This window comes from Myotis lucifugus, unplaced genomic scaffold, assembly GCF_000147115.1.
Source record: "Myotis lucifugus unplaced genomic scaffold, Myoluc2.0 scaffold_18, whole genome shotgun sequence".
Classification (NCBI taxonomy): domain Eukaryota; kingdom Metazoa; phylum Chordata; class Mammalia; order Chiroptera; family Vespertilionidae; genus Myotis; species Myotis lucifugus.
Genome location: NW_005871066.1, coordinates 11,036,750 through 11,050,416, shown reverse-complemented (window position 1 = coordinate 11,050,416; position 13,667 = coordinate 11,036,750). Strand labels below are relative to the sequence as shown.

The 13,667-nt window shown below is 39.8% G+C and overlaps 1 protein-coding gene across 1 annotated transcript in view; it reads right to left on the bottom strand.

The window, feature by feature from the left end:
- RELN (reelin) overlaps nt 1-13,667 on the bottom strand; it is a 419,315-nt gene that overhangs the window by 354,381 nt on the left and 51,267 nt on the right. Inside the window, 1 exon segment of the mRNA XM_006085409.3 lies at nt 12,584-12,694. Coding sequence (XP_006085471.1) covers nt 12,584-12,694 — 111 coding nt within the window.

Here is a 13,667-nt window from a genome sequence, read left to right as displayed (position 1 = left end):
GAAAATTTAATATTGAACAATCTATGATTACCTAGTTCATGGTTCACATTCAAATTTTGGTAATTTTCCCAATAATGTCCTTTATAGCAAATTTTTCCCAGGGCAGAATTCAATTCAGAATCACGTTGCATTTGGTTGTTAATCTCTGTAGTCTCATTTAAGTTCCTTTCTTTTTCTTTCTCGACATAGACATGTTTGGAGGGTCAGGCCAGTTACTTTGTAAAACATCCCACATTTTGGTTTGTCTAATTGTTTTCTCATTAGATCCAGGCTATGCACTCTGGGCAGGAAGAGCACATAAGGGATAGCCTCCTTGGTACATCCTACCCATGTTGGTTTGTCCTGTCACTGTGATGTTAACCTTGACTACTGGGCTAAGGTGGGGTCTCAGCTTTCTCCACTATAGTCACCATTCTTTTCCTTTGTAACTAATAAGCTATTTCGAAGGAGACACTTTGAGACTGAATATTCTGTTCCTCATCAAACTTTCACCCATAATTTTAGCATCCATTGAGTCATATTCATAGGAATTGCTATTATGGTTGCAATTCCATCATCCCTTCTATATTCATTAGTTGGCATTCTGCAGTACTGAAAGGCTCTCCCTTCTCTCCCAATTATTTCTTTATTAACAGTACGGACTCATGAATTCTTACATTATTCGGTGGAAAACAATGCAATAATGTCATTATTTATGCTGAAGGGGTTTTTTTTTTGTTGTTGTTGTTGTTTTTAAAGAACCTACAGTGGTTTCTGGGCACATATCTTATCAGGACTAAATTCCTCTATCTAGGATCTGTGGAGTGTCCAGAGAAAACTAACAAGTAAATCATTAAGATACTATGAAATGATGAATCTTATATTAAATGTGTGGGGGTTTTCTTGAGGTGGGGGTAGCCTAAAGGAAAGAAAAAAAGTGGCAATTACTTTTTAACAAACATTTACCATTTTCAATTATATAAGAAATTATATGATAAAAGTGTTGAAGTTAAAGCAAGGGATTATACATACATACCAGAAAATCTCCCTTAATGATCTCACTTGATGTAATCTTGGAATATGTTCCCATGAAATTATAGAGTCATCATTTTAAAAGATTTAAGAGATGAAATAAGAACTTAACCTCATGCCATTAAAACATTGAAGGTATGAGTTGAACTGAACAATCTTGTTCTTCCTATCGTCTTGATTCTAAAGAAGGCCTTTAGTCAATCACTCTCCTAAATGAAGACACTGGTTCCTGCCACCTCCTGGAGAGAAAGGCACAGAGTGGTAAGCAGGAAAATAAACTTCCCCAGGATCTCTGATGATAAAATTGACATATGTTTATTTAGTTTTAAATGTACATATAGATGTGTAGACATATGTACATATATAGATTCAAAAATATCCTTGAACTTAAAGAGAATATTCTTTCTTATCCATACCTGCACACTTGTACACATACATGTACTTACTAATGTCAATTCTTGTAGTAAAATACCTTATGAATCCTCAAAGATTTTTGTTGTTTTATTATTCAATAAATATTTATTGAGCACTTGTTACATGCCATGAGACTGAAGGTGACCAAACCACCTATTGTCCTCAAAGAAGTATAAAGATTCTAAACAAGTAAATTCAATAGACTGTTAGAGATGACTGGTGGAGGTCAGAGAAGAGAGTTTAAGCATGGAAGAGGGAGTAGAGAGTTCCATGGAGGTGGGGACCAGGGAGAAGCAGAGAGGACAAGTCATAAAGGCTCAATAGAGGAAGTGAGTCAGAACAGAGGCCCTAAAAGATGGCAGGATGTTTGCCCAGCTCACAGAGCCAGAAGGAATTCCAAGCACTATACACAGGGCACAGCAGTCTTAAGCATCTAAGGTTTTTGACTGAGTGTAGGTTATTATGACTGGTGCATGGGTGTAGATGTGTGCATGTGGTATGAGTAGGTAACTGAAAAAATATATATAAGGAGACGGGAAGAGATGGAAGTAGGGACAGGCAAGGAAAGAGCACCGAGGGTCGTTTTTTGTCGATGTTCTTTTGGTTGTAATAGAAACTAACTCAAGCTGACTTGGGCTGTCATGGAGAGCTTAATGACAGGCTACAGAGGCAGGTGTGAACTATGGCTTTGCAACTCCCTACACGTGACCTTGGACAAGTTACTTAACCCCTCTGTGCCTCAGGTTCTTTATCTACAAAATGAGAATAATTGTAGTAGGATTTATGTTAGGATCAAAAGAATTAATTCCTGCCCTAGCTGGTTTGGCTCAATGGATAGAGCGTTGGCCTGTGGACTGAAGGGTCCCAGGTTCAGTTCCGGCCAAGAGCACATGCCTGGGTTGCGGGCTCGATCCCCAGTAGGGGGCATGCAGGAGGCAGCCAATCAATGATTCTCTCTCATCATTGATGTTTCTATCTCCTTCTCCCTTCCTCTCTAAAATCAATAAAATATATTTTTTTAAAAGAATTAATTCCTGCAACACACCTGGCACACAGTAAGTGTTTGCTAAATGTTAGCTATTTCTATTTGTGCTTCTTAGAAACCCAGAATATCTGAGCCTGGTGGAAGTAACACCTAAAGAGAGGGGAATGCTCTGGAACCTCATGCAGCATTGGTCTCTCTCCTTCTGCTCTCCATGCAGGGCCTTCCTCTGAGCCACTGTGGGGGATGGCTGCCCAGAGCTCCCAAATGTTTACCTGTGCTTTGATCCAGCTCATGAGTAGTTGGACTGGGATTGATGAGTCTTGGTTCCAAATTCCTGTACTGGTGAATGAGATCGACCTAGATCTGCTTGTGTATCTCATGGTCTAAACTGGCGCCAAAAGGGTAAGGTAAAAGCATGCCACAGTGGCCTATCCCTTGATGGCAAGGAGGGCAGAGGAGTAATTCATCTTGATTTCTAAGTTTAAGCATTTTCAGGTCTCAGCCATTGAATAGGCTAAGCAATTTGGATCTTTAGAGGTTTTAGGGTCACTGATGAATACTTAAGAAACTTGATTGTCCCATTGCTTCGCATCCCCTTAAACATTTTTTTCCCAATTTGCTCAGCCCTAATTCCTTTTTAAGAATCTGGAAACTGCCAAATGTCCCTCTGCTAAACAAAATGTGGTAAACCCATAACGGAAAATTATTTAGATAGGAAAAGGAAAGAACATGGATGAACCTTGAGAACATACTGCATGATTCCATTTACACGAAATGTTCAAAATAGGAAAATCCTTAGAAAGGAGACTGGTGGTTGTCAGGGACTGAGGGAAGAGGGGTTAGGGAGTAACTGCTAATGGATATGGAATTTTTTTTTGGAGGGGATATTAGACAGTGCTGCTGGTTGCACAACCTTGTGAATATACTGGAAATCACTAAAATGTAAACTTTAAAATGATAAATTTTATGGTTTATGAACTGTATGTTTTTTAAAAAGTATCTGGGAACTGAATATGACGTCAGGACTCCTGGTTTTAGTCCTCATGCTTACATTATGTTGTGATGAGCCACTGCTTGCTCATCCTAAGCCTTGCTCCCTTACCTCTACATTGGATGGGAGCTGAACCAAGCTCTGTCAAAGGATCATTTCAGCTCAAATTCTATGGGCACACACCCCATCTCCATTTAGAATCTACCTCCCTCTTTCAGACCTCTGCCGTTTGCACCATTTTCTCATTATGTTTCCCATCTCCAAAAAAAAAATTATCCCTTCTGAGTCTTTATATAATCATATTTTGAGCATAGATTCTAGGCCAGCCGTGGGCAAACTACGGCCCGCGGGCCGGATCCGGCCCGTTTGAAATGAATAAAACAACAAAAAAAAAGACCGTACCCTTTTATGTAATGATGTTTACTTTGAATTTATATTAATTCACTGCCGGGAGCCGGTCCATCCTTGCTGCTTGACACAGTCGCTGCAGGAAAGAAACATCTGCACAGCATATGTTTCAAGGGACCTGGCATATATAGCATATTGTTCTTAATATGTTTGCTCTCCTTAGTGCCATGTGTTTTAACCAGGGTCACCTCTCTGAGAAAGGTTGTTTCCCCAGGTGGGGATTTTTCCCTGAGGTTAGGGAGGGGATACAACCCCTTAATTAAGTGCCAGGCGGGTAGTTAAGCTACATAATCTTTACTCCCTGGAATGGAGATAAGAAACGCCCTAACCTTTGTAATAGAAATTGACAGGATTAAAATCAGCTGGTATAAATACGGATGTAACAAGACAATAAACATCAGATCCTCATCACATCCTCATCACATCCTCATCACATCCTCATCACATCCTCATCAGCTCCTAACCAGAACTTAGCCACAGAACATGGCAAAAGAACATGGATAGAACCTGGCTGAAGAACCTGGTGACTGAACCTGGCTGGAGAACCTGGAGAACCTGGCTGGAGAACCTAGCGAGAGAACATGGCACCAGAACTTTGTTGGAGATCCTGACCAGAACTTCGCTGGAGAACCTAGACAGAACTTGGCTGGAGATCCTGGAGGGAGAACCTCGTTATGCTGATGAACTGAACCCAGTTTCCATGTCATTCATTCTTCGCCGACTCCGTCCACACCTTTGGGGATCCCTGGACCTGCTGGGGTTGGACCCCAACAGTTCACACAAACACTCCATCCATGCTTTTGTTCCGGTCCAGTTTAAGAACCCATTGTGGCCCTCGAGTCAAAAAGTTTGCCCACCCCTGTCTAGGCACTTGAATAGATCATGTCATTTAATCTACCCAACAACTTTGTGAACTAGGCACGGTTGTCAGCATCCTCATTTTACAGATGATGACACTGAGGCTCGTGGGAGAGAGTATGTGGCCCACATTAGCAAGAAGCAGAGCCAGCCATGAAACCTGAGCTGCCTGACTCCAGAGGTCACGTAATGAATCACTGCGCTGAGCTGCCTTGCCCCCTAACTCTTCCACTTGGCCCGAATCTCATGCCCCTCAACATCTGCTTTAGCAATTTATTGACTGATTAATTCAGCAGCTTTATATTCATCGTGCCCACTATTCTTTCTTAAGCTAGTTATTTAGGAATTGGGAAGTATCCCTGAGTTCATTGTCAAATGGCTGACACAACCAAGACAACACTATTTCTTAATGAAGATAATGCTGGCATAAGTAAATGGAATGAATACATGCCAAATTTAGGTTAATTCCCTGTAAATAAGATAAGTTAATGTAAATTTCATCTCTTGTCAGCTATGTTCCTTGTACCATTGACTAGAGTAATTTGTTTAATTAACCTAGAGTCTTCTTGTTACAGATCATTTACCATACCCAATAAAAGGTCATGCCTTTGAATCCCTCACTATGTTTAAAATTCTTCAAGTACATTACAGAGCATTTCTTTGTAAAGAGACAGACAAAATAATTTAACAAGATCATTCTGAGTAACTTAGCTTCATTTAGGCTAGTAAATAAATACCACGACTATACATTACCCTGTAATAAAGTTGTTAGTGATGTCCCCTCTTTACAGACGTTAAACCCTAAATATATGAATGTATTCACATCACAAGTGTATGTCTCTTAGTCACAAAGACAGGACACATAAGACTGAACTGCAACTCATATCCAAGGACATGAGATCCTGGTGATAATTAGCAAAGTTGTAAAAGTTCTATGCAGTTTTAATGTGAAGTATAACCAAAAGGTAGATTAAATAGACACTATATTCTTATTTTTAGTGACAATTTTTACAAGTAGTAGAAAAAACTTGCATCCTAGCAATTAAACATTAACATATTGTCTAAATCTACTGGTAAATTACACATTTCTATTAACTAGTGACCAATATAAGATTTAGTAAAATTTGAAGTATTTTAAAAACATTTAAATAATTTGTTTTGTAAATATAATATATTCATCTAAAGTTAGAGTATCAAATCACATTGAAAAAATCAGATCACTAAGTTAAAAAATTCTAATATTATGCTTTACAAGTAATATTGAAAGTATTAAATTGTTATGTTAGTCACTTAATCTCTACTTAAAATATGATATGATTAACTGGATGTTTAAGAGGAAAGACTAGAAAGGGGAAAAAAATCTTGGATCTATTCATAATACTTTCCCCCCTAACCTGGATTTCATAAAATCTTGCCATTTTAAGAGTTTTATAATTAACAAATTATTGGATCCAGGATGCCTAATTATTACAGAAAAAAATAAATGAAACACACAGAAAACTATAAAAGTTTAAGCAAAAAACGGCTAGAATGGTTAATGTATTAGCTGAACAAAATTATCCAAGAATTGCAAAACACAAAAGTTTAATTTATGCAAGGTCTAACAATTTGAAGTGTGACTGCTACTAATCAGACCTGCAAATGCAATTCTCAGGTTTTACAGCCTGAATACCAATAATGTCGTAAAATGCTTTTAGAGCCAGAATACTAAATATTGAGTAAAATGCACTGCAGCCTCTGGAAACGGAAAACTTTGTATGAAAGAATATTCAAATATCCCTTTATTGAGCAACCACAATGAGCGTTGAAGATTTACATGATTGAACTGGAATTCAATGCCAAAGACGAGGGAAGCAATTTTTTTCTGGGATGCACAAAGAGATATCCATAATTAAACATCACACTTCCCTAGGGCAGCATGTTTTCTTATATTGACAAGCAAAATGAGGTATTTCAAATCTCACATTGCTGGCATTCAATCATCTTTTGCATAACTATTGTTTTAATGTACTTCTGGCTATTAGGCATTTGTCTATATTTGGTCAGTGAGGCATACATTTTAAAGAATGTTGGTTTTGCATAAAAGGCTATAGTTATGTTAGTGGAATTACATTTATACAACAGTATCTTAAGAACAATGATGGTCTTATTTTGGGTGGTCATACACATATTTTATATTTAAAGCAGAGTGACTACAACTTTAGTGCAATTAGTACATTAAAATTAACTCCAAGGGGGAAAACTTTCAGAAGTACTTTTTAAACTCAACTCTGTGCTTTACTTTGCCTTATTTGTCGCGGCTACTTAAACACATTAACATTGCACACTAATCCTATGATGTGTTTGGAAAATGCCAAACAAATCATGTTTGCTTAACATTCCATCAAAGTCAGAGCCTAATGATAGATTATGTATTCAATAACTCTTTTGTTCTAGATCAAAGAATGCCACATCATTTCAGCCTGCTCCTAACTACAACTACTAAACTACCAAAGAGCAGCAATTCTCTCACATTTTACCTTCTTAAGAGTTTCCTCTACTTTCTCACCTGCACCCTAATCAAATTACATATTTTCATTTTGTTCTTAAATTGTAAAGAATATGTTAAACTTAAATCAAATACCAAAAATATTAATGTGCTTTTTGTTCCAAAAAGTGACCATTTGTCTAAAAAGACATTTTACCTCCTGCTTTCTATTCAAAAACATTATTTATGAAGATTAACTCTATTTAACAATACTCAGGTATTTATTAAATTTTAAGGAAATTTACCATGATCACATACATACACATACAATTATTTGGATCTTTCTGAAACTTAAAAAGGTCTATCTATCCATCCATATACTGGTAAAAGTGATGTCCTATAGATATGCCAACTGACTAGTGGGAGACGTGAGCATTTGATTACAGAAGTCTAACTGCCATCAATGAGCTTCATGTTCAGAAGCCTCTTCAAACCATCAATGGCCAATGGTGGAAAGACTATTTGCAATTTGAGCCAATCAAATACATTCTAATTCAAATGAAACTGAGCTTTTCAAAGTCACCACAGAAAATGTCTTGAAGCCTGGGTGTCCTAAATAATTCCTATTTCATTCTCAGGTCTTTGTCTGGCTTACTAGCTAAACTCTGAGGCAATATGATACATGCATTTTGTATGTTCTTTCAAATTGTGTTTACAACACTCTTATGAATGATATTTAATGATTTTTCTCCTTTAAAGCCTCCATCTTGGCAAATGATAGTTCATTCAGTCGAGTCTTCTCAAATCATCTGGATCTGTAAAACCCAAATTAATTCCACCTGAGAACAATTTTTCTCCCAAAAGAAAGAATATACTGTCCTGAACTGAGAAAAATCAGCTTCTCTGGTTATCCCAGATTTATAATTTTGGAATACTTTAGTTTTACTGAGTGTTTTTCCATGTGCTAGGACTTTACATAAATTCAACACCTTTTAATCCTCATGAGGACTCCACCATCTTATTGTAGTCACTAGAGGCCCGATGCAAAAAAAGTTCGTGCAGAGGTAGGCCTTTCTTCCCCTGGGCAGCCTGCAGGCACCCAGGACCAGCTTCGTCAGGAAGGACATCTGGAATGACATCCGGAAGACGTCCAGTCTAATTAGCATATTACCCTTTTATTATTATAGATTATCACCACCTTTTTCTAGATAAGGAAAATAAGCTTAGAGAAGTCAAACCATTTGGCTGAAGCACATGGCTAAAAAGAACTGAGACTGGATCTGCAAGCACAGCTGTGTGACTCAACAGCCCAAACTTTTACCCCTCCACATACCACTTCTCCTTTTAACTTTTTTTTTGAATCCTTAACTGAGGATATGTGTGATGCTGCTTTTTATTATTGAGTTTGAGAGAGAGAGAGAGAGAGAGAGAGAGAGAGAGAGAGAGAGAGAAGAGAGAAATATTGATCCATATGTGTCCCAACCAGGGAATGAACCCACAACCTAGGTATGTGCCCTGAACGGGAATTGAACCCACAACTTTTTGGTGTACAGAATGACTCTCCAACCAACTGAGCCCCCCAGCCAGGACCATACTGTTCCTTCTTATCCCCAGTACCAGCCTCCCTCCACCTGGACTCCTCACATGCCCTGACACATCAGAACCTTTCACCACCTAACCGTTTTTCCACATCCACTCCTGGACCCTACAGTTTGTTCTCCAGGCTGACCCCAGAGTGATCTTTTTTAAATGAACAGCTGTTCAAGTCATTTCTCAGCCTAAAATCCTAAATGGCTTCCCAGACTCAAGATCCTGAAGGGTCTCGCTCTGGTCTCCTATGCAGCCTTATCACTTCCTCTTGATGCCAGATCCAGCCGCTCCAAGGTTTTCTTTCAATTCCTACAACATAGCCAGTCTCTTCCCACCCTGAGACCTTTGGATCTGCTGGCCCCTCCTTCAGGTATGCTGTGCACCTCCTTCCACTGATGTTTAGTAATTCCTACTCATCCTTCAATCTCAGCTTAATAGCCCTTCCTCAGGAAAGCCTTTCCTAACTACATCCTATTTTACCCCAGATTAGATCTCATTTCTCTGTCATACCCTTTCCCAGCACTCAGCACTTCACCTAGCTAGCTAGCCCTTAGCAAGATTTACTATTGCATATTTATATGGTCATTTAAATAATGCCTGTCTCTGCTCTGGCCAGTTTTCTCAGTGGTTAGAGCATCGGCCTGCAGCCAAAAAGGGTGGTGGGTTTGATTCCTGGTCAAGGGCACACACCTTGGTTGCAGGTTCCCCAGCCTTGGAAGGGGCATGTATGGGAGGCAACCAATCTCTCTCTCTCCCCCCCCTCTTCCTCCCTCCCTTTCACGCTCTCTAGAAATCAGTGAGGGGGAAAATATCCTCGGGTAAGGATTAAAATAAATAATAATAAATAAGGTCTGTCTCTCCCATTTAGTTAATGTAGATGAATGATTCTCAAACTTTAGTATGCATCAAAGTCACCAGGAGTGCTCATTAAAAATTGCTCACTGGGTCCAATGCCCAGAGGATCTGATTCACTAAGTCTAGAGTAAGGTCTGGAACTCTGTATTTACAAGTTCTCAGTGATGCTGATGCTGTGGGGCACTGGACTAACCCAGTACAGTGGTTCTCATCCCTGGAAAACCATTATAATCACCTCAGGAACTTTAACAATTACCAGTACCCAAGCCCCACTTTGTTTGTTTTTTGTTAATCTTCACCTGAGGATATGTTTTCATTGATTTTTAGAGAGAGTGGAAGGAAGGGGAAGAGACAGAAGAAAACATCAATGTGAGAGAGACACATCGATTGGTTGCTTCCCTTACATGCCCTGACTAAGGCTGAGGATCAAGCATGCTACCGAGGTACATGCCCTTGACCTGAATCGAATCTGGGAACGTTCAGTCTGTGGGCCGATGTTCTATCTACTAAGCCAAACTGGTTTTGATTTACTTGGGCTACAGTAGAACCCAGTACATCTTATCCCAAATATTGCATTTGTATACTAAAATATTTTTTTTTAATTTAACTGGATATCTTATAAAATTTTTGTGTGTTAAATCTGGCAATCCTACTAGTGGGTCCTGTTATAACAGAAGAGGTAGTACGTCATATACAGGGTGGGGCAAAAGTAGGTTTACAGTTGTGAGTATGCGAAACTGAATTTATTCTTGCATTATTTTTTAACTAGAGGTCCGATGCATGAATTCGTGCACTGGTGGGGTCCCTCGGCGTGGCCTGTGGGGATCCACCGAAACCAGCAGTCCAACACCACCTGCCGCTCCTGCCTGCCACTCCCCCTCTTCCCTGCCCCGCTGTGCCTGCTGCAGAGGCGGGAGAGGCTCCCACCACCACTGCTGTTCTGGCAGCTGACAGCCTGGCTTATGGCTGAGCAGAGCTCCCCCTGTGGGAGTGCACTGACCACCAGGGGGCAGCTCCAGCATTGAGCGTCTGCCCCCTGGTGGTCAGTGTGTGTCATAGTGACCAGTCATTCCCAGTCGTTCTGCTGTTAGGGTCAATTTGCATATTACCCTTTTATTATATAGGATAGAGGCCTGGTGCATGGGTGGGGGCCAGCTGGTTTGCCCTGAAGGGTGTCTCGGATCAGGGTGGGGGTCCCGCTGGGGTGCCTGGCCAGCCTGGGTGAGGAGCTGAGGACTGTTTTCAGGCTGGCCACACCCCCTTCAGGGTGGGGGGTTCCCCGCTGGGGTGCCTTGCCAGCCTGGGTGAGGGGCTGATGGCTGTTTGCAGGCTGGCCACAGCCCCTTCAGAGTGGGAGTCCCCCCCTGGGGTGCCTGGCCAGCCTGGGTGAGTGGCTGATGGCTGTTTGCAGACTGGCCACGGCCCCCAGCCACCCAAGCTCCCAGTGGAGGCTGGCTGGAAGCAGGTATCTGGGATTTATTTATCTTCTATAATTGAAACTTTGTTGCCTTGAGTGGAGCTCAGAGCCAGCAAGGGCAGGTGGGAAGCTTGGCTTCTTCCATCGCCGGGGCAACAAAGCCTCCTGCATGCTCCAGGTCCATGGCTGCCGGCTGCCATCTTGGTTGGGTTAATTTGCATATAGTCACTCTGATTGGCTGGTGGGCATGGCTTGGGGCATAGCGGAGGTACGGTCAATTTGCATGTTTCTCTTTTATTAGATTAGATATAGATTATTGTAGTACTTTCCATACGAACAACTATAAACCTACTTTTGCCCACGGTGTACATTATGTACCTAACTACATAATTGTAACTGACATTTCACCTCTGCAGAGCACAAAGAAGATGGGGCTAAAAAAGTGGAATTTTTAAAATCTAAGAGGAATTATTTTCTAAAGAATTAGACCTTAGAAGTAGTTACCAACAGATTGTAAAAGATTATATGAGATCTTTTAAAAATAGGACAAATCCTCAATGTCAAAATTTACCATGATGATTTAATGACTACCAGCTCCTTGAAGCCCTATGGAGTGAAACTCATCTTGGGCCAGCAGAATGACAATGCAGCATCAGCATTATGACTCTGACATCAATCAGTAGGTTACCTGGGCAGAGTTAATACCAGACTGGACACAGAGGAGGTACTCTTTCATATATCAAAAGTAGAAATTATTTACTTAATAAATACCCCAGGAAAAAAAAACAAACTCTGAACACATGGCCACCTTTGATAACCCAATTCTTTCTTCTCACATCAATGGAGGAAGTCCTATGCAGTTTTCCAATTTTAGAGTAAGATCAGTGATTTCATGCTTTACACAAACTGATATGTTAAATTTGCATTTCTGATGCTTAACAGGGTCTACTTAATTCTAGCCTGACACGTTTACCACATTATGGGTAAAGACGAGATTTCCAAATCGAAAAATGAGTGATCATCATGTTGCCTTCTGCCTCCCCACGTAAGTAACCTGCCAGGCCTCTGGTTTAAGGATAAAGACTCCATATAAGTGTTTTAAATATTAAATCACATTCTTTTATGAATACTCATAGAATTCAATCATTTAAACAATTATTACCAACTTCTACGTGTAGTACTGAATGCTTACTTGCCAAACTCAACATGACACTTTTCACCTACTCCAGGATTTTAAGAATTGTTTATAAAAAGAGGATACTGAATAATTGCATGGGCATCAGAGTGAATTCCAATTCTAGCAACGTAAATGACAGAAGAGAGAACTGTACGTGAACCCACAGGACCAAGTGTAATAGTGGCAGAGGGTGAAGAGAAGGACGGTCACGCCAAGCACATGGTTGGCTGCACATTTACATGACTTATTTCAAGTCACCCAACTCCAAAAGCAAACACACAAAAATCACGTCATATTATTTTATCTGAAATAATGAATGCCTAATATTTTAAAACAGATATTTAAAAAACAAGATCTATAACTGTATAAAATATTGACAATTATTGATTTCTTATATCAGGATAGCTTACCAAATCCAAAAGCGTTAGAACCTCCAATGCTCTGTGAAGCCTGAACACTTGTAGATGTGTAGAGTCCTGTCACCAGCAACCCATCAAAAAAGGTGCTTGTTGAAATTGTCACTGAAATACAGGGTGGGGGAGAGAAGCCTCAATTAATACAGTCAGAATAATGAGATACATTTCTGAAGTGTTAGATATTGTCAAAAATTTTACTCATATTAATTTTTATACTATTGCTACTTGGTATTTTTTTTTTACACGTATTACTAATGACAGAAAAGCAAAAAGAAGCTCAGAACTCCAATGTCTATAATTGCTAGTCCTAAATTTAGAACATCGGTCCTATCTTTCTGCATTCATTTGCACTTTCCCTAGCTATGTGCAAAATTCTCTGAAAACAATGGAGTATTGAATAGCTAGTTTCCCCACCTCCATCACCACCCCTGAAGGCAGTCAAAGGCAAGGCTGGAGTTTTGGCAATGTGATGAAACACTTTATTTTTAAAGTATTCCATACTGTGGGAAACAATCTTACATAAGCTGAAAGAAGAACAGGCAGTTGCACTTATTGTGAATCTACATTTGAGAGATGAGTCCCTGAAGTTTTTGACAAAAGCAGACTAATTTGCATGAAGACAGTCAGCCCTTTTCCTTTTGAGAACAAGAGAGGAAGACTGCTGCATGCTGTAAGTGTTAGACCAAAGTCTACAAGATGACTCCAATGGTTCCGTAACCAGAAAATCAGGATGTTCCTGGGAAGAAACGGTTCAAATTAAATGTATCGGCATGCTACTCAGGTTTGGCTTTTTAAAATGTTATCTTGCTCTCCACCCTAAAAATTGATCATAATTTCCTCCTGGATATAATATTTTCTCCTGTACTGGTTTTATAAGATCAGGAAGATGCTATTTGTAGGAAGAAGCTGGGAGAAGGTAATATTATTTTGGTGGTGCACAGTTCAAGGCAGTCATCATGCTTGGTGGCTGCGAGGAGAAGAGTCACATTAACTTTGATGAAAATGTTTAAATTAAACTCCAAAAAAATCTAGTGAGTAGGGCTGGATGGTCTGAAAGAGCCATATTATAAAGCATAAA